Source organism: Panthera leo, chromosome B4 (genome assembly GCF_018350215.1).
Source record: "Panthera leo isolate Ple1 chromosome B4, P.leo_Ple1_pat1.1, whole genome shotgun sequence".
NCBI classification, from domain to species: Eukaryota; Metazoa; Chordata; class Mammalia; order Carnivora; family Felidae; genus Panthera; species Panthera leo.
The window spans coordinates 16,409,957-16,431,075 of NC_056685.1; the positions used below are offsets into that span (position 1 = coordinate 16,409,957).

The 21,119-nt window shown below is 41.3% G+C and overlaps 1 protein-coding gene across 3 annotated transcripts in view; it reads left to right on the forward strand.

Annotated features, from left to right (window-relative positions):
• Positions 1 to 21,119, forward strand: part of SLC39A12 (solute carrier family 39 member 12) — an 83,668-nt gene that overhangs the window by 28,104 nt on the left and 34,445 nt on the right. The window contains exons 5-10 of one of the 3 annotated variants that reach the window (XM_042948369.1): positions 1,646 to 1,817; positions 6,809 to 6,981; positions 9,872 to 10,024; positions 11,908 to 12,018; positions 15,617 to 15,683; positions 19,743 to 19,901. In XM_042948369.1, the coding sequence (XP_042804303.1) occupies positions 1,646 to 1,817; positions 6,809 to 6,981; positions 9,872 to 10,024; positions 11,908 to 12,018; positions 15,617 to 15,683; positions 19,743 to 19,901 (835 nt within the window). The remainder of the gene's footprint in view (positions 1 to 1,645; positions 1,818 to 6,808; positions 6,982 to 9,871; positions 10,025 to 11,907; positions 12,019 to 15,616; positions 15,684 to 19,742; positions 19,902 to 21,119) is intronic. The other 2 variants (XM_042948370.1, XM_042948372.1) reach the window with 2 other exon arrangements.

The window sequence follows — 21,119 nt, forward strand, 5'->3', positions numbered from 1 at the left end:
GAGAAAAAAAAAATCCCAAGTTTAGTTTTCTGTTGCTGCTTTTTGTAGTAGAAGCCTTTTGGAGTTTTGCCCAGCCTTTTTCTGAGAAATGCCTGCCTCAGCCACAGGCCTGAGGCTGGCAGCCATGTCTGAATGGAATGATCCCACCTCCTATCTCGAGGCAAGACTGATTGAACCAGAGGGTTGTCTGACCCAAGGGAGTTCATCTGTGGCTTTGCTGTAGCAATCAGGTCTCTGTCAGGACTTGCAGACTCAACTCAGCCTTGGGTTTGTGGGCTGAGAGGTCGCTTCAGAGTTGGGGCTTATATGGCCATGTGTTTACTGAAAGAGAAAACACCGGACTGTAAAAGGAAATAAATATATGCAGAGGGAAAGAGAAAGGAGAAAATACTTGGTCCCGAAGAGAGAGAGAGAGAAAAAACAACTTTAGGTTCTGATTTTCTAGCTTCAGATTGAGTTCCTTTTGAGGTGTGGCTACCTTCTCAATCTTGGAGATCCTTAGTGTCCTTTCAATACGATCTCCTCTTGGTTCTTGCTGGTTCAAGTGGCTTCTCATCCCTGCCACCAAACATTTCCGGATCAAGATAGGACATTTTTTATTCACGGGATCTTCTCCCCCCAAAAATTGTCTGTGGGAAAACCCAGCAAATATGTCATCATTATTTCCTGATTAGCAATGTGCCTTCTTAAAAATCCTTACGTTCTAAAGCGTGGCAAATCAGGAAAGCCTCGCAAGTCAATGAGTTTCTTAAAAGACCTTATTGATTGTGACTGGAGCTCACGAAGATATTGCACGAGGGTCTGACTTCAGACCCCAAAGATTCTGCACGAGGGTCATCCATTTGTGCTGGTGGAACTATACACATTAAAACCTTTAAGTGTAACTTCTGACACACAAAATCAGCCCTTAACACTTCTGAGATGCACCAATTCCTTGTGGCAGCTTTTAGAGACGTCTTGCATTTGTTCTTTATCTATGATCCTGATCTCTTATAAATATGCCTATACAACGTAGAAAGGCTTTAAAGACAGAGGAGCAGCAGTAGGCAATCGTAATGATTTCGGTTGTTTTTGTGGAGAAGGGACGTCCCTTACAAAGGTAGCCATATCATTTAGTGTTTACACACGAGCTGGTTGACACAGCATTCAGTTGTTAAAATATTTACTTTGATTGCTTTTGAAAAGACATGTTGCCTACACAGGCTTACTAAATCAGAGAATATTAAAGACAATGATCTTATAACCGCAGAGCACCTGTTTCTCATTTGAAGTCTTCGTTCTGTTGCTACAAAGCCATCCCCACTAAAAAACAACAAAAGCATCGAGGCTTCCTTAGCCTGCTGGCTAGCAAACCATGCCACACATTGTAAAACACGGTTGCATGTTTTCAGGAAGGAAAAAAGTGTGCAAAACTCTTACTAGATAATACTCAAAATAAAAGTGAGAGACAGCTGGCTTTGATCAGAGATGAAAAATAATCCCTGGAAATTATATATGCACAAAGATTGCAGGGAAGAAAAATGAAGTCATGGCTTCATGTGTCCTTTTTAGCCATTCTGTTTAGTTCTGACTCCTTGGGAATGGCAACTGATGGTGGTAAGTTTGTTTGCTGAGATTAGTAACAATGACGTTTTCCCCCAAACAGACTTGCTTCTCTGCCGGGCAGCTGGTGGAGATATTTCTACAGAATAGCCTTTCACCCATTTCGAAGGAAGACTTTCAACAAATGAGTCCGGGAATCATCCAGCAATTGCTCAGCTGTTCTTGCCAGCTGCCAGAGGACCAACACTCAAAGCTCCCACCAACCACTCTGGAGAGTAAGTTGTGGTTCTTCCCTGAGAAAGTTGGTGCCTATAACGTACATAATAATAACAGTTGATGGAAAGTTGGTGCACATAATGTCCGTAATAGTAACAGTGAACAGAAAGTTAGTGCACATAATGTACATACTAATACCAGTGAATGGATGGATACTTACTACATACCACATGCTGTTCAAAGCATTTTACATGTCTCACCTCATTTAATCCTCACAAGCACGCCATGAGCTAGATACTATCAAGGTCCCCCTTTTACAGATAGAGAAACAGGCACATAGAGGTTAAGTGACCTTCCCAAGGGCACACCGCAGGTAAGTGATGGAGTTGGGATTCAAACCCGGGCAACCTGGCCCCAGAGTCATTGTTGTCAGCCACTATGCTACAGTACCCTTCACTGAATATTTTATAGTTTGTATGTACGTTATATAAATTGATTTTTGTCCCATGTATATGACTGAGTCATAGACCAACTTAGTTCATAGTTGAGAAGGGGCGTGATATGAGAGCAAGAACCTTAACGATGGGGTCAGAAATGCAAAGTTGAGCCATGCCTTCTATCCCCAGCCCAGTCTTGTGATCTTAAGCCTTCTCTTTATTTCCCTGAGCCTGTCTTTTTTTTCCTGCCCAGGGCTACTCACTGTAGCACTACTGTAGTAGGTGAGCTCTTTACCTTCTTGGGGTAGCTGTAAGTTTCAAATGGGATAACGGGTACGAAACTGTGTTGTGGAATTTAAAGCACTGTGTATTTAAAAGAAAAGGAAATAGCGGCCTGAGAACATTCGTGAGGGACCGCAAAAATGTGACCGTGAACGCAGGCACCATTCCAAATATTACCAGTGATCCCAGGGCTTTGTGTATGCTTTTTTCAGAGCATTTTGCTTTCTCTTTGCGATAGCGTCATGATGCCCATCCGGGATGAATTGTCCAGCCGCTCACTCCTAACTCACAGGGAATTGTGCCGCGTTCAGCGGCTCATTTGAAGAGTTCACGTGAACAGAAACCTTGCCAGACCTACATATCTACCACATTCGCTGAAAGGAACAGAATTTCATTAAAACTGAGCTCTCATTAAAAGTGAGCAACTACATAATTCAGCACCTGGTGAGCAGTGATGGTTCTGAAATGGGTGAGAGGGACAGAAGCACGGCACCTGGGAGACTCCAGGAGCAAGTTTTACATTTACATTCCCACCACCTCCCATGGTGTCTGCTTCAAACAGGCCGCTACAAAATAGCTTTCTGAACTGAAGATCTGCGAATTGTTTTTCTTTCTCATGAACACCTATATCCTTCTAGGGACTAGTCTTGCTGAGAAAAATTCAGAGAAATCACACTCACTATGGAAGCTAGGCAAACATTACTGTGCTCGATTTGAAGTGTTGCATTACGTGACTTAAGGGAAAGGCTTAAATATCAGACAATGTAAGAAGGAGGCATAGGAGACGTTACTAAGAGTAGTGTTTGGTGTGCTGGGACCTGACCCCAAAGTTCCAGGTTGGGTTGAGTTTCCGGGAAACAGTGTTATGACCACGTATAAACCAGGTTTCAGATATGTTCAAAGCAGCTGCCTAAGAATGGCTAGGTGTTTAATTATTAGGTCAAGTTCTATTATAATGATGCGAACCATTTAAATAGAAACTCTATAAGTTGCCTGACTCCAGTCAAGATGTCATGACACCTATATGAGGACCTGGGGTAATTAGCAGAGTCCTATTTGCCACAAACGTCAGATTTTATGGTTTTCAGGCGATCTTTGCCACATGAGAGCAGGTGAAATCTGGTTCACAGAGGACCTGAACGTTTCTAAGCCCTAGAGTTAGGAAGTGTCCATCCCAGGGGCTCCTGGGTGGCTCGGTCGGTTGAGCGTCCGACTTCGGCTCAGGTCACGATCTCGCAATTTGTGAGTTCGAGCCCTGCGTCGGGCTCTGTGCTGACAGCTCGGAGCCTGGAGCCTGCTTCGGATTCTGTGTCTCGTTCTCTTTCTGCCCCTCCCCCACTTGTGCTCTGTCTCTCTCTCTCTCTCTATCAAAAATAAATAAAATATAAAAAAATTTTTTTTAGAAAAGGAAGTGTCTATTCCCCTCCAATACCAGCTGTTGTTGCCCTCAAGACAAAGGGGAGAGGAGTAGAAGAAGAATCAAAGGACTGGAAGCTTTGTCTTTTGCCTGGGAAATGCCACACCCTAATTTATCCTTGTGAATTCTCAACATTTTCTGACCTTTTGTAGCTTTCATAAAAATGTGGCAACTTTGAAACTTATTAGACATCCAGGTGCTCATGTGAAACTTCAGCTGTCTTTAATTTATGTATTTGATGAGAAGAATGACACTCCCCCATACAGTCTATTTGTCGAAGAGTATGATATGAACCTTGGTTAAATATCTCCAGGGATGTTTTTATAACATAGGTGTTTTTATTATAACAGAACAAAATGAAACCTCTAGGTGGGTATATGACCATTTCAAACGATTTTTATTATTTTTTAATTTTTTTAAGTTTACTTATTTATCTAGAGGGGGGCGAGAGAGAGAGAGAGAGAGAGAGAGAGAGGGAGGAAGGGGCAGAGAGACAGGGAGACAGAGAATCCCAAGTAGGCTCCGTGCTGTCAGCACAGAGCCTGACACAGGGCGGGATCCCCACAAACTGAAATCATGACCTGAGTCAAAAATCAAGACTCGGATGCCTAGCTGATAAGCCATCCAGGTACCCATATTTTTTTAAATTTTTAATTGTGGTAACAAACTGAAATTGAAATGAGATTTAACCATTGTTAAGTATAGAGTCCTCTCTATCCTTTGAACAACAACTGTTTTATGGAGAGGTGCCCTAGAAGTGAAGGGGTAGTGATAAGAATGGAAAAATTTAAAAATTGCAAGTTTTTGCTTCTTTTGCGTACACTACCAACTCTATTTTAATATTAGACTCCTGTCTAATTTAGAACATATAATTCAATAAAAGTGCTCTTAAAATCACAAGTCTATTATCATGTTACCAGCTTTCATCATTAACACAAATTAGTGTAGAGGGCGAACCTTCCAAAAAAGAACCAGAATGGTAAGAATAGAATGTTTTCTGTTATAACAAATTTTAAGATGATTGTTTCTTAAAATAGGCCTCAAGTAGTGTGATAATTTTGATTTAACTTATCTGTAGTCAGTAAGGATAGTTTAATTTTGTAATTAACTTCCTTCATTGTTTACAGACCAGTTTGCCATGGCTTGTTAGTAATTTCTAAAGAAGTAGAAGGACGAGTATTTGCTCTGAGTATCTGCAACCAAAGGAAAATGGTGGCCTGAAAAACTCTTTATCCCCAAATCATTTATTTATACAGTTGACTCTTGAACATCATGGGTTTGAATGGCAGGGGTCCACTTAAATGCAGCTTTTTTATGTATAATAGAGTACTGTAAATGTATTTTCTCTCATGATTTTCTTTTTCTCTCTTTCTTTCTTTGTCTTTTTTCTTTTAGAGAGAGAGAGAGAGAGAGAGAGAGAGAGAGAGAGAGTAAGGCAGGGAGAGGGGCAGAGGAAGAGAGAGAGAAAGAATCTTAAGCAGACTACATGCTCAGTGTGGAGCCCAGCATGGGGGGCTCAATCTCATGACTCTGGGATCATGACCTGAGCCCAAATCAAGAGTTGGGAAGCTCAACCAACTGAGCCACTCAGGCACCCTATTTTTATGATTTTCTTAATAAAATTTTCTTTTCTGTAGCTTTAAAAAAATTTTTAATAATGTTTACTTATTTTTGAGACAGAGAGGGACAGAGCATGAGCAGGGGAGGTGCAGAGACAGAAGGAGACACAGAATCCGAAGCGGGCTCCAGGCTCCGAGCCGTCAGCGCAGAGCCCGACGCGGGGCTCAAACTCACGGACCATGAGATCATGACTTGAGCAGAAGTCGGACACCTAACTGACTGAGCCACCCAAGCGCCCCTCTGTAGCTTAACTCTTGCATTTTTCAAGGATCAACTCTGCGTGACACTGAAAGCCACTTTTTTCCTTTCTCTTAATCTTTTATTTTCTTCCTTGTCTCTTCTTCCCCCACACATATTTGCTCTTGTTTGAATAATCTTAAAAATTGCACCCCCTGAACATTTTTTGAAAATTCAGAAACCTGCCAACATGGGATCAACTTAGGGGTTCTGGAAGATTATTGCAATAATTTAAAACCTAGGCTGTCCAAATTTATGTTATCAACCATCACACATTCATCGATCGGTTTTTACCGATATGATCACTCATTTTAGGCACGGAGGGTAATAAACACTTTCGACATTACAAATAATTTTGAAAATTTTTGGAAGAGGGTACTCACCTTGTACAGAAACCTAGGTCTCCGGTGGCCCCAAATTGTGTGCTCCCTCTGCCACTCTGCTTCCTTGGCGTCAAAAGATTTAGATGGGATTAGAAGGAAATCATCACCAGTCTATGGCAGCATATGTTGTAGTTTAAAGTGGGGGAAATTAATAATTTCTTTGGGGGTGGGAGGTGAGCTAGGTCCTTGTTTGCTGTAGTGATTTTAGTAGGACGTAGTCAGGGTAGCTTCAAAGCAAAAAGGTTAACGGTGAAAGTGTTTTCATTCTTTTCCTTAAAAATCAAGACCTTTTAGGGGTGCCTGGATGGCTCAGTCGGTTACGCATCCGACTCTTGATTTGGGCCCATGTTGTGATTTCACCATTTGTGACACTGAGCCTCGCATCGGGCTTTGTGCGGACATTGGAGGAGGCTGCTTGGGATTCTCTCTCTCTCTCCCATCTCTCTGTCCCTGCCCGGCTCTCTCTCAGAGCTCACTCTCAAAATAAATGAACATTAAAAAAAAAAAAAGAAAGAAAGAAAATTTAAGACCTTTTACACGCTATAACACTCATAAAACAATTCCGTATCCCGACCACCTGTATCATTAGATGGATTCTTCTGGCATTTTCACTGGCCAGGGCACTCCTAGCAAATGAGGAGCACTGACTGCTTTGCAATCTCCATTTGGCTTAGAATATGGCTACAGCACAGTGGCCGTGGCCCTGCTCACGCTAGGCTCCATGCTTGGGACAACGCTGATTCTGTTCCACAACTGTGAGGAGAACTACAGGCTTATTTTACAGCTGTTTGTGGGTCTGGCCGTCGGGACGCTTTCCGGGGATGCTCTGCTCCACCTTATCCCTCAGGTAACTCTTTTCCTGTTTGCAATGGTGTGTTTCTCATTTCCATTTCCATTTAGTCACTGGAGGTGTTGATGCAAAATTTCAAAGGGACTTGGATAAATCAATGCAGTGGCCAGTGTTGTCTTTGGAAATAAGTGTTATTTCCCCAAAGCACTTAGAGAGGAAAAGAGATAGCCAAGCCTTAGGTTTACCACGGGTTATTCTTATTTTTTAAATAAACCCAAAAAAAGGTGATCAGATGCAGATTCCTATGAAGAAAACTTCAGGAAGTTTTCACTAATTATCTGCCAATAAAAATGAATGGGTTGCCAGATGTTGCGTTGAGTTTTCTCCAGTTGCCCCCAACTCTCATCAGATCCCGTCTCTGCCCTGTCTGCTGTGTTTTTCCGCCCCAGACGGTTGTGCCCCTGCAGCTCCCTTGCAGGCTGCGTTGTTGTCTGGATTGAGCCAATGGAAGGCACAACAGAAAAACCAGGGTAGGAGGAGAGAGTAGCAGAGATATCTCTTCCTCACTCTCTCCTGGCTCTGCACCTGCTCTAGAAGCAGCTGATTTCCTACAATATTACAGCTCCTCCTGTGGGAGCCCTTCTCCCCGACTCCTCTTCCCACTGAGCTGCAGAAACATTATTTCCAACCTTTGCCCTTTCTGCCCTAAGAGTGGAAATGGTTTTCTGGGGTTACTCGCTTCTGGGTGTCTCATTACCCCTTGTCCCTACCTTTCTGCCTACACCTCTGCCATTACACCATCATTAAGCTCTCCTCATCTGAACCATCGAAATGAATTTTTTTTTTTTTGGCCTAATAACATCTAGATTTTCCTTAAGAAAAATGTAAGCCTCAGGAAGCTGGCTCTTTGCTGAAGTTTTCTGAGGCTCTTTATTTGTCAAAAATGAAAGGTCCAGGACCTGACATGCAAGAGTTCAGACAGAAGGGTCTCCAGATGAGGTTATTTCTTCCCTCTGAAATCTCTTGAGACTGGAGAATGATGGGCAAATGAGCCCTCTTCTTGCAAAGCCGGAGATGTTAAAAATTTCCACAAGCCTCTGGCAATTTCCTACAGGGTCACTCTTGTTGCTTAAAGGCTCAATGATTATTAGATGTTTTGAAAAATCACAAAGTGAGCATTGGAAAATGAAACAAACCATTATTTGTTTTAATTTCCCTCGTAATCTAATTTTCTGGAAATATTTCAGGGCTTATTGGCTTGAGGAAGCGGCCGAGGCCTTTTTCTAGGTCCCTTTAGCGGTTTCAGGGCTGTTCACTGCAAAACAGCTAGAGGGTCTTAAGGCTTCCCGCGCCTCCCCCAATGGGGGGCTCACATCTCCCAGCAGCAGGGCATGGGCTTGGGGTTTGGGGGGCCGTCAGCGGGTTCTGCAGAGACACGTTCCGGAGAGGAGCTTAGAAGATTAGCTAGGTTTCACGAAAATTGGAAGGCAAGTGTTTTACTTGAGGGAAGAGATGCGGACAAACGTTACTGGGGAAAGGAAGAACAATGCGGTACCAGTGTGGTGGAAAGCTAGAGAAATCAGTGCTTCCTGAATGAGATCCATGGCCAGGGTTCAGAAGGCCACACGGAAATGAGAAAAATACCACTGTCAGGATTTCTTTTTTCTTTTTTTTTTTAACTAGCAAAATTTATTCAACTTAAAGGTCTACATTTGATTCTGAGATTGTGGGGTCTGCTTCTGTTTTGTTTTGTGACCTTACCACGTCCCCTGTTTTGTGAAATAATGGTAATTGCAAATATTAGATAGGTATCCTTCCTAATGCCCTTACCAGAAGGAAAAGTTGACTGCTGTATATTGGATTTTAGTTAGGTTCGTAAACTCATCGTGTACACTTAGATACACACATTTACTCACACATGTGAGTACATTATGTGCACATGCACATACACACTTAAATCTACGTGTGGACGTATGAACACATGCACATACAGTATGTATGCATAGAATCTTTTTCCTTTTTTGTTTTTTTAAATTTGATGGTCACTAACATCCTAAATGTAGAAACCACTGAGCTGTTTGCCAAACTGCCTTCTCCTGGGGAGGGAATATGATACATAATGATTTACTAGCTCACAAGAAATCATGAGGTCAACCAATGGGATGAGCCAACTAGAGGAAAATTCCTAATGCATTTCATGTATCCTTTTGTTTCTCCAAGCGGACAGTACTGCTGGGTATACAATATACACTCAGTGGAAGATATCGTTCAGGCGGATTTCTTACTTATCAGAATATTTAATAAAAGTTTTCTTTTAAAAAAATTTTTTTTTAATGTTTTACTTATTTTTGAGACAGAGGCAGAGCGTGAGCAGGGGAGGGGGAGAGACAGCGAGACACAGAATCCGGAGCAGGCTCCAGGCTCTGAGCTGTCAGCACAGAACCCGACACGGGGCTCGAATTCACGAACCCGCGAGATCATGACCTGAGCCGAAGTCGGCCGCTTAACCGACTGAGCCACCCAGGCGCCCCTAAAAGTTTTCTTTAATTGCAATGGGGTGTGGAGAGAGTAAACCCTGGATGAAATGTATCTTTATATTTCTTCTGGATATAAAATACATTCATCTGTTACTAAAGACTTGCTGGGCAAACAGGTATGGATTGAACTCCTAGGAAAAGACAAGGACTGAGAATATCTCAAAATTTAGGTTTAAAGTTCTCCTTTCTTTTCCCTTGTGCACATTTTATTTGACCCTGATTAAATCATCTAGTGGAAGTATTCGTACAACTGAAAGCAAACGTGTCTTTCAATGATTCCAGCGGTTGTCACGGGGTTCCCCAGAATGAAAGGGGAATATATTTAATACTGGGCCTATTAATTAACATTTAAGCCATCATAAGTCATTTCTTTGTGTCTCCTTTTTGTGTTTGCTTTTGTGTTTTTAAAGGTTCTTGGTTTACACAAGCAGGAAGGCTCAGAGTTTGGACATTTCCATGAGAGCAAAGGTCATATTTGGAAACTGTTAGGACTAATTGGAGGCATCCATGGATTTTTCTTGATCGAAAAATGTTTTAGTCTTCTTGTATCACCAAATACGAAGGTATATTTAAAATTTTCTTTATCTTTTGCTTTAGGGCTTCATAATATTCCTCCCTTATTTCAAAAGTACTTGTTCAAAAGTGACTGATGTCTTCGTGATGTTCTCTATGTGAGGGATGGGGCTCTGATTTCCAGTCACGCCGACTGGCAGCTTCCCTCTAAGTATGGTTCTTAATTTTTTAAACATCTGTTGCTGGCCCGTTAAGGTACTTGTTAAAACCTGCTATTTGACCTTCACGGCTAGTTTAGAAACAGGAGACCATTTCATGTCTGGGAATGAAGGGGCTGAAAGGCCTACGTACTAATGAGTGTTTTGGATGTCTTTCATAACCCAAGACAAATAAACATGGAGACAAAAACTTTGCAAATTCACAAAATTACCCATCATTTTCTATCTTAAAACCACTGAAAATTATAAGAACAAGGAGCTCAGAAATGGGGTTTGTGGCAGATCTTTTTTTTTTTTTTTTTTTTTTTGTGGCTTGAATAATTGCTTGCATTGTACCTGTATTTGTTTGATCAATTTCTGTGTCTGTGATGAAATGTAAAATGCATTATGGTTTTTTTTCATGGATTTGTGTTGCTCTTACACATTACCCTATAAGACAATAGATTAACTGTCTGGTGGGATGGTTAAAAAGGTAAATGCTTGCAAACAACTGTGGGAGACTAAAATAAAGTAAATTTTCCTTACAAAGTCCTGAGGCTCTGCGGTCTGCTATGGTTTTTCCACATATCTTCTGGCTTTCTCCTTGTGCGCATGATTTATAATGTCTGTGCTCAGGGAAAACGTTAGCAGTCGTGTAAAATATCAGCACCTGTTTATTATGATTCCTAAATTTATTTGAGGCTCAAAGTCTGTGTGTCAAAAATTAAGATGGTTTTATGGATGGACAGAGGGATGATAGATGGATAGACAGGTGGTAAAATGGCTTTAGTAAATGGTAATGGTGGATCTTGGGAATGAGTGAGTGATCGCCTTACACTTCTTTCAGCTTTTCTGTGTATTGGAAACTTTTCACGGTAAATAAAATGCTGTAGAAATGTTCTTTTTTAACGAAGCAAAGTTTTCCTTTGTCCTGGAGCTCACGCTAGGAGGCTATAGTAATTGATGGTCAAACCATCTTTGACCACAGTCCCCACCCTGCACGTTCAACAACTTAACCTCCTCAAGACGGGTTCTCATCTCAAGAAGCACAAAAGTAAATATCAGATCCCCTTCGTACACAATAGATTAGCGTTCTTAGCCTGGGAAAACTAAATTACAAAGCCAACCTGTCAACTTGTACGTGACAATTAGAAGTTTAGCCAGGGTGGAAGTGAGTGAAATAAATTCTGGGCATCCAAAAATGTAAAGTTTATTCAGACTGTCCTTGGACTTGTCAGAGAACTTACAATAAGGTTTAAGAACATATTTCAAGACTCCTTATATTGAGTAAAATAAAGGGAATGTGAATATTTTAGAAGGTATAAGTGCTTTAATTGATGAATACGTTTCTGAAGGTATTAATTTCATTGTTATAGGGTGTAATATAGTTTCAATTATCATCCTCTTGGTATCTCCAGCAGAAAGAATTCCAAATTTAATTTCATAGTAAATATACTTTTTCAGTAAATACAAAAGACAATATCAAAACAACCACTATTCAAGTCTCTTAAAATCACAACTAGACGTATTTAAAGTTTCATTCTCAGGGCATTCAGAATATGCACAATGTTTCAGAACAGGCCGGTGCTTCTCCAAGGTGAGACATTTTAGTATTTGCCACAATGAGCCGGCCGCTTTGGCCAATAGGCAAAATGTTAAATAGGACCATGGAATTCACAAAGGCTGCACCTGTGTTCTTCTGGCTTCAGCACTAATTTTAAACCATCCTCATCCAGCAGGGCATGTCATTGGTTAATGGGCATGTGGAACATTCCCACCATCTTGCGCTCAACTCCGAATTAAGTGACCAGTCAGGCAGAGGCAAATCTGCTTCCACTATCCCGTTGGTAGGTTACCGATCTGAGGTATTCTACTGATCTGATTACCTTCCTTCCTTTGTTCCTTAATGAACCGATGAAAATCAGTAGGATAGATGAATATCTATTTGTGATTTGCCTGTTTTGAACCATGATACGTAGTTTGGGAAGCTTTGCCAACCACCTGAAAGCTGTTTTAAAGAATAAAGAGCTTTTTTCCCCACGGATTCAAATCCTTGGTATCTGCACCCCTTTGAAGCATATATGATTAGATGGCATAAAATACATCTTGATCATTTTGTTTACAGGGTTTCATAAACCTGTTGACCTCCAGGTTTTCCATTCTGAGGAATACTTAGCCATGACCAGATGGGGCCAAATAAATTGTAAGCAAGGAGTTAGTGCAGCTAGTGTGGTAGGGTCCCCTCCCTAAGGAAAGAAAAGAAGAAAAAAAAAGAAAGAAACCTCAAGGTAACCGGCTATGAGCGTACGTGACAACATCCCTCATGACCTTGTAACATGAGACCGCTTAATCAGACCACATGTTTCTGTGTGTTACCATATATGGGAGACAAATAAATAGGAAATATATAAAAAGCTATGCCATACGACGTTCGGGGCTCAGTTCTTCAGGTATGAACCCAACTGAGCAGTGCCAGCAGGAATAAAGTTGCTTCCTAGAAAGAAAAACCTCAGTGTCATGACTCTGTTCGAGAATCCTGCTACTCTAGGAGTGGGGGTGATCATTTTGTACTGCAGAAGATAATTGATTCTGCCCCATAAGATGTCTCATAAGTGGCTTCTGTTACACTGAGTTTTCCAGGACAAATATTCCACACAAATTTGCAAAACACAGCCTCCCACCAGGTTGAAAACAATGCTCCTACTCTAATTCTTAAAGTGGCAAGTAAAGGGACAGGAAGAATCTGAAAGTGACAGAACACTTGTCTCCTCTAACCATGGCCATTGGGGGAAGGGTTTACAGTTCAAGGATAGATTCCTGACCGAGTGGAAATAAGTAAGCTGTGCCTGGGACATTGCCACAGCAAATAGAAGTCTGCTGGTAGATCACAGGTCTAGAGCTAACTCAATTAGGAACAAAACCATCCCTTTAAAAAAGTGACTTTCAAAGCCTTTATTATGTTTATGGCTTAGATGCTTCACATATGGCTTGGAAGAAGATAATTTCAGGCTGAGGTTAGTTTCAAAATCAGTTTAATGCTGATTTTATTCCGTTTCAATGAAGGGTTCAGAATCCCAAGACCCATATAAGTAAATGTCCGATGCTAACTAACCTTGTGAGTTTTGAACTATTTGAATATGCCGGCTCACTAATACTATACTCACTATTCCTCTGGTTGTTTTAGCTGCAAGATCAACTGTAAGTGATAGAAATAATATGAACTTTTAGGATTGTTTGGTTCAAGTTCCTGGTTTTTCAGGAAGGAGGGAAACTCATAATTCTCACCCGTCAAGGAGTCTTGGATGCTTGCCTCTAAATCCCTTTACACAGTATATGGTTTTGGAGGGAAAACCTTAGCGTAAATTTTTGCACTCCTGCCTTTTACTAGATCTATAGAACCTTTCTATGGTAACCAGGCCTTTGATATAGTGTAAAAAGAAAATCACATTGTTTTCTTGTTCACTTTTATCCTGTGTCCTTCAGGTCCTACCTTACTTCTCAGCCCCTTGTCCAAAAATTGCCCATCATATCTTTTGAGTAGTGGCTACTGTTCCACTATGTGAGATATACGTTTACTTTCTCCGTTTTACATTTTTAAAAAAGGTGCTTAGCCTTCACATTAAATATGGCTCAAAATTTTCACAACTTTGGGTGATAGAATGATGTGAATATGCTTTTAGTTTTTTTCAGTCTATTTATTTATTTAAGTAATTTCTACAATCAACGTGGGGCTTGAACATACAACCTTGAGGTCAACGGTCACACGCTTTTCCAACTGAGCCAGCCAGGCGCCCCGGTAAATATGCTTTTAAAAGCTTTTAAAAGGACATGTTCAATAAGATAGTTTTCCCTCACTATCCAAGCATAGAGCATTTCTATGAAACCTTTTGTAAGCCAAAATGGTATAAAGTGAAGGAGAAATTACCCTTCATTTACGTGGAAAAATTTGTGAGTATTCCCAGTCCCCCAAAATAACCTCTCTTAGGACATTTTGCTACCTTGTGGGCACATTTTGCTAAGAGGTGCACGAAATAAATCAAAATAAAGCACAGGGGCACCTGGGTGGTTCCACTGGTTAAGTATCCCACTCTTGATCTCAGCTCAGGTCTTGATCTCAGGGTTGTGAGTTCAAACCCTGTGTTGCGCTCCGCACTGGGTGTGGACCCTGCTTTAAAAACAAACAAAACAAAACAAAACAAAACAAAACAAAACAAAACAACCCAGATGCTCCCAGATACAGAGCCAAGCTCTGATGGCTTGATGCTGAGATGCTGGGAACGAGCTTATGGGAGCCACTCAGTGTTGGGGCACATGGCACCACTTTAGGCTTGCTGCAAAATGAATGCTGAGTGCTGTTTTGTGCTTTTGGCTTTTTTTCATAAAAAGCGAAAATCCTCTTTGGATTTCTTTCAGTTAGTGAAAACAGGTACTAATGTAGGTTTTTGCTAAAAGCGACATGGCGTGACGTGAACTTAAGAAGAGCAAGGACTACCTGTGAAGAGTCTTCTTTTCACAGAACAGAATGAGAATCTGAGGCACAGGGACGGGAGATGACGTTTCCTGAAATTGATCCATGAGTCAGTCTCTGAAATGAAATCACATCATATTAACTCACAGAAATCAATTTCAGAATCTGACCCGTCATATGAAAGGATAGAAACAGTTTAATTTGTTGTATTTATCTTTTGTAAAGTCTGTTGATTTGCTTTCTTTTTTTAACGTTTATTTATTTTTAAGAGAGGGAGAAACAGAGTGCAAGTGGGGGAAGGACAGACAGAGGGAGACACAGAACCTGAAGCAGGCTCCCGGGTCCGAGCACAGAGCCTGCTGCAGGGCTTGACCCCATGGACCGTGAGATAATGACCTGAGCTGAAGTCGGACACTTAACCGACTGAGCCACCCAGGCACCCCTGTTGACTTGCTTTCTGAACCAACAAGATTCTTTTCCTCGCCGGCAAAGCCCCCAAAACAGAATACTCCATCACAAGTAATGTGAGGCGTGGGGTCTGCATGGCTTTGTTCTCTATCCACAATACACGATGTACTTAGACATCAGGAAATGAATCCTACATCCACAGTCCACCACACAGGACAATTGTCAAATTAGGTCAAGAATCAAGAACTGTTTCTACGGCCTTTGGATTTCATTAAGGTTTACATAATTTAAGAGCCTGGATTACAGACTGTCCCAGCAGCCTCTAGCTCTGTATGGAAGATTCTGATCTACGTAAAGTGCTATCTTCGCCCCAAGGCACATAGTGCCAGAAGTTTGTTCACAGACCTCCTGCTTTATGTTCTATGCTTGCCTGTGAAATTTAAAAGTTCCGCTCTACTCTGGAGTATTAAAATGTTTAAAAACCAGCATAACTGTCGAGATATTTCCATTTTACAATGAAATGGTGGCCATGGCTAATCTTTCATCACTTATTTTTTCGTTTAAAATAGAAAGGCCCAGAAGATTCACAGGCAGCTGAAATTCCTGTAGGCAGTATGACAGCCTCCAACAGAAAATGTGAGTACCAATGTTAAAGAGCTAAACTTAAAATGAAGAAAGTGCTGTAGAAGAAAGGTTATGTCTGTTTGGGAACAATGTGCCGAGATCACGTAGGTTTCTCATTGGGTTTGTTTTGCATTATTACAGCCTCTATGAGAATATGTTTAATACTCTTTCCTATCCGTCTTTCACACACACTGCACATTAACATCAACTTTATACTTTAAAAGCAATGGTTTCAGATGACGGTTTGAAACTGATCTTCTGAGAATTTCAATTAGTGTAGATTCATATGTCGTTATATCAAGGCTCCTTTAAAATCATGAGCATAGCACTAATAAGGTATAGACTTGTGGAATCACAATGTTGTGCACTGAAATTAATGTAGTGTGGTGTGTCAATTAAATGTCAATTTAAAAAATCCATGCTTACATGATAATTGAGCCTTTCACTTCTCTATGAAGCCTGGAAACTTCTATCACAGTCTACTGACACTGAGCGCAAATGTCTGTCTCACGTGTGATGTTGTCATTGAGACGGCTTGTTCATAACATTTGTAACCAACTGGCTTTTTTCTGTGGTTTCTTTATTTCTGAATTTAATGTACCCATTTTGTATACAGCTTTCTTCCTTTTTATTTATGTTTCTGAATACTTTTCCAAATTTTTTTGGTCTCTTCTGGTTTTTGCCAGTTGCTTCCAAACCTTTGCCCCACTTTTCTCACTGATATTACCCGTTTGTGGCACAGACTTCTCAATATTTTTATATTACACAGTCATGATTAGTTACCCCCGTTCTACCCTAATAGATTAGTTACTAATAAAAATAGCTAACATTATATGGCAGGCATAGTGCTCAATGGATCATGGATTATTTTATTTAATACTCATACAACTTAATGAAGTAAGAACAATTATTAGCCTAGTTAAACAAACGGAGAAACCAATTGTTAGAGAGGGTAAGTTCCTGCCCAGGATTACATAACTAGGAAGCTTCAGTACTGAGGAACTAAGGAATGCCGACGGGCCGACGGTTTCTATATGGCCATTCGTGCATGCGTGCCTCGATGTCTTTTCTCACGCTCTTTCATTCATTCAAGAAATGTTTGAACACGTACCATGTTTCAGGCACTGTGCACACACTGGAGAATAAAATAAGAATGGTCTTTATCCCTGGTTTGCAATGCGGTTGGGGATATAAATACTAAAACAACAAACACAATCGCGACGATCACTATTTTAAACGTGTTACATATATTAACCTCGGTAATGTATTTCTTTGATTCAAAATGCGTAATCACGTGGTGTGGCCAATTCTGCTTTCAGAACATTGCTACTAATCTTTTTCCTTCTAAATCTTTAGTTCCAGGAGAGATTTTAGAATGCCAGGCAACTAGTAGGGATGCAATAGACATTTCTTCATTTATTATTTTTTAAAATTTTTCTTATGTTTATTTATTTTTGAGAGGGAGAGAGAGCACAAGCAGAGGCAGAGACAGAGGGAGACACAGAATCGGAAGCAGGCTGCAGGCTGCAGGCTCCGAGCTGTCAGCACGGAGCCCGACGGGGGGCTCCAAGTCATGAACCGTGAGATCGTGACCCAAGCCAAGGTCGGGTGCTTAACCGACTGAGCCACCCAGGTGCCCCTCATTTATTGTTTTGGAAGGAAAGGAAGAGGAAAGAAGGAAACGCCCAGGCACCTTAGGAGTGGGGTGACCTATGCTAGATGAAGGAGTAATGATGGTCCGATTCGAGTATTTTGGAGGCCTCATATCTCTCTTTCCACTTCGGATATCAGGCTTGGCTTTCAGAATGAACAGTGAACAAATCCAAATTTGATTACTCCACTGCCCTTTTGCCAGGGACGTATTGAATTAGCTTCAAATATTTGATTACTTGTTTCACATTACCTCATTGGTGGGACTCAGCTTGTGTTTCAAAAGACAGGATGTGAAAATCCTACCCACAGTCTGATTTAAATAAACAAAAAGCAACATGATACAAGGTCCGGCCCACGTCTCACCATGGAAAACCTCTGATAAGTTAGAAATGTAGAAATGAATAGGACTGCCAGCTACATAAGCCAAGATAAAATATTATTGATAATTCTGTAATAAGTACATTAGATTACCAGCGAAGGCTTGTCTTATCTCCCTCTGAATAATATTTAAGTTGCCTTAAACAATGTGTACCATTGTGTTCCTTGGGGCTTACATGCAAATATGTCTGTTTGCCTTGTGGTTTATTACATGTCCATGATCTGACATTTAGAAACCCATAATCAGAGAAAATAAAATAATAGACAACAAAAATAGGCCACACTGTTTCTTAGCAGAGTATAAACTGAGTAAAAAAATTTCCATTTGAGTATATGCCACTCATATCAAAGCTACATATAAGCACTTGGAAATCACAATTTATTTGCGTGCTGTGATGTTGCCAAATGTATTGCTTTGAATTATTTTATTTTCACAAAGAAGAGCTTTATTTCTGAAAATTGGCAGGAACAGCAACAAACCTGGTAGGATTATTAAATTTTGAGAGCTTCTAGGCCATGCCAATAAGAACTCCCTGAATTCAATAATTTGATATTTATTCTGTTTTCATGACAGTTGCCTGAAATCTCCTCATTTTTAACAGAGAATAGAATGGATTAGTCAACCACAAGAAGGATACAAGTTAGTCTAACAGTGATAGCTATAGATAAAGCAGGATTTTTGCAAGTGAAATGCGCGAGACATCTTTGCACAGCAGTCCATAGTCCGTTTCCTGCCCAATAGTCTGGACCACATCTGCCGATTACTTGACTGAAGCTACTTATCTTATGGTGTGGGATGTGGAATGAGTGAGTCAAGCTGTATTCCCCAACCAAAATAGAAAACCATAGTATACTACGGTGCCCCCGTAGTCTTAGACCACATCACAGAAACCAGGAGATAACCTCTTTCTGTTTACTGAGGGTACAATTGTTAGAATACCGTGTTTGGTTCTAACAGCAGCAACACCTACTTCTTACTCTAGGCATGCAGTGGAGAGCCACTGAGTAATTAGTGAAATTTTAGACCATGGAAATTGATTTGAACTGCCCTTCTTCTCAAAAGGTATGCCTACATGGCTTACCGTCAGAGCGAGTCTTATTCCCCCAGTATTTTTTGAATTTATTAGTTGTTCCATTTCATGACGGGGCTGTACTAATATGCAATTTTAGGTTTTTGAAAAAAAGAATTCTGTCCGTTAGAAACTTGAATCCAATTATGATCCAAAATATTTCATTAATTATTTCATTGACTCTCTACTAATCAGATAATGTGTATTATGTAACACAATCCCATGAAAGCAGCTTCTCTTTATTTTGTTCAATGTCCAGCTGGTCGAGTACTGAAAGTCACTTTCCAGAAAGACAAGAACATTAGCTAATTGTTCCAAAGCTAATTTGGGGGCCAGCCGAGTCGATAGTGGTTCTGTCATGGTCACAGAGCTGGAAAGTGAACCAGAGAACTTGGGACGGCCGTGAGCGCCAACCAGAAAGGGGAGCAAGGAGCAGAAAATGGCAAAAGTGCACTCCAGCAGATAGGCGCCAGGAACAGTCTGACCCAGAGGAGATAGTTTTGGAAAACAGCCTCCATTTTAATGACATTCTGCAAGGAGGGTCTTAAATTATTTTAAAGTGCTTTGCAGAAGACGCACATGGAAAGGTCATTGGTGGGATGTGGGAAGGTTATAGCAACATTTTTATTTTTCTTTTTCTTTGGGGTTAGCTGAACAAGGTGAGAGAATCGTGAATGCCAGGGCCTAATTTATCTCACGACTAGTCAGATCTGTTAGAAAAACAATAGCCGCGCAGCCACATGTGTCCCTTACCAGATTGGCATCTCCAGTCCTGACTTATTTGGAACGCGGAAAGAAAGTGGGGCTGCTTAATTCGAGGCAGTCTAAGAATGTCAAGGGTTGTGCTCGCTTCGACAGCACACGTACTAAGAACGACAGGATGGAAGGGAAAGGTGGTCGTGTGTGAAGGGTTCCATGAAATATCTAGTGCCCTGTGAATGCTTTCTCACACCTTTGTTTGGTCCTTTAGGCAAAACCATTAGCTTGTTAGCAATCATGATACTGGTTGGGGACAGCCTGCATAATTTTGCAGATGGCCTCGTGATAGGAGCTGCCTTCTCATCTTCATCTGAGTCGGGAGCCACCACAACACTCGCCATCTTGTGTCATGAAATTCCACATGAAATGGGTAAGTCACATAGTAGGGGCCCTGTTTCCTGCTTGTTGAGAACGCCGTAGTGTTATTTCTAGCTATGGCCTGGAGGTGTCTTTTTCCAGCACACCATTGAAAGATGAATGCTTTCCGTTCATAATCTATTTAAACGGTAAGAATAGCACAACTCGAAAAAAAAAAAAAATGCTGTACCTTGGGAGAAAATTCAGCTAGACTCTTTATGATGTTTCCCAGGGTCATAAGTCACTCTTTTTGGATTCTGGAGAGTTCTATATGGGAGAAAGTCACTCAGAGAAACCTCGCCGCTAAAGGCCTTGGCAAAGGCTTTAAAATCTGCGTATTAAATGTGGGAAAAACATTACGAGGGGAACTTTACCCATTATGTCAGCAAACAGGCCAATGAGATAAAATAACATTTAAATTAAGGCCAAACCGTGGTTTCATCAACTTGATTTATATAAAATGTCTAAGGCCAAGCATAAAACTGAAATGACAGGCGTATGGTGGCAGAGGCACATGAGGCTCTTTTTCTGGATAATCTTAATAGCCCCGTAATTCAAATTCTGCCTCCCAGGAAGCGAGAAGAGACAGAACAGAGGTTTCGGAAACAGGCCCAGAAAGAGCAGAGGCTGACCCCGGCACACATGTGCCCTAGAGAGGGGGCCCTTGCCTGTCTCGCTGCCCCCATTTCCGGGTCTACATTGTCCCCTTGGGCCACCGGGACCTCTGGTGTTCAGTGTCTACTGCCCGTAATTCTGTCACCGGTCCTTCTTAGAGCAGTTTATCCAAGGCCCTTCCTGAATCCACTAAAATGTCCCTGGTCTGGGTGCCATATAGCATGGTCCTGCTTTTCACTGTTATTTTTTTAGTGGTGGTTTATTTTTGAGAGAGAGACAGGGTGCGAGTGAGGGAGGGGCAGAGAGAGAGGGAGATGCAGAATCTGAAGCAGGCTCGAGGTTCTGAGTTGTCAGCACAGAGGCAACAGGGGGCTCGAGCCTATGAACCGGGAGATCATGACCTGAGCTGAAGTCAGATGCTTAACCGACTGAGCCACCCAGGCGCCCCACTCACTATATAATAAAACCACAGAGGAGCGAGACAGTCTGTGGCAGGCCAGCAACGACGGTTTAAGACCCGTTCATAGGACCAGTTATGCCGTGGAACTAAGAAACTGAGTCCCCAGACTATTCATTGAATTTTCAGCCTCTTCCCTATCTCTCAAACTAAGAACTA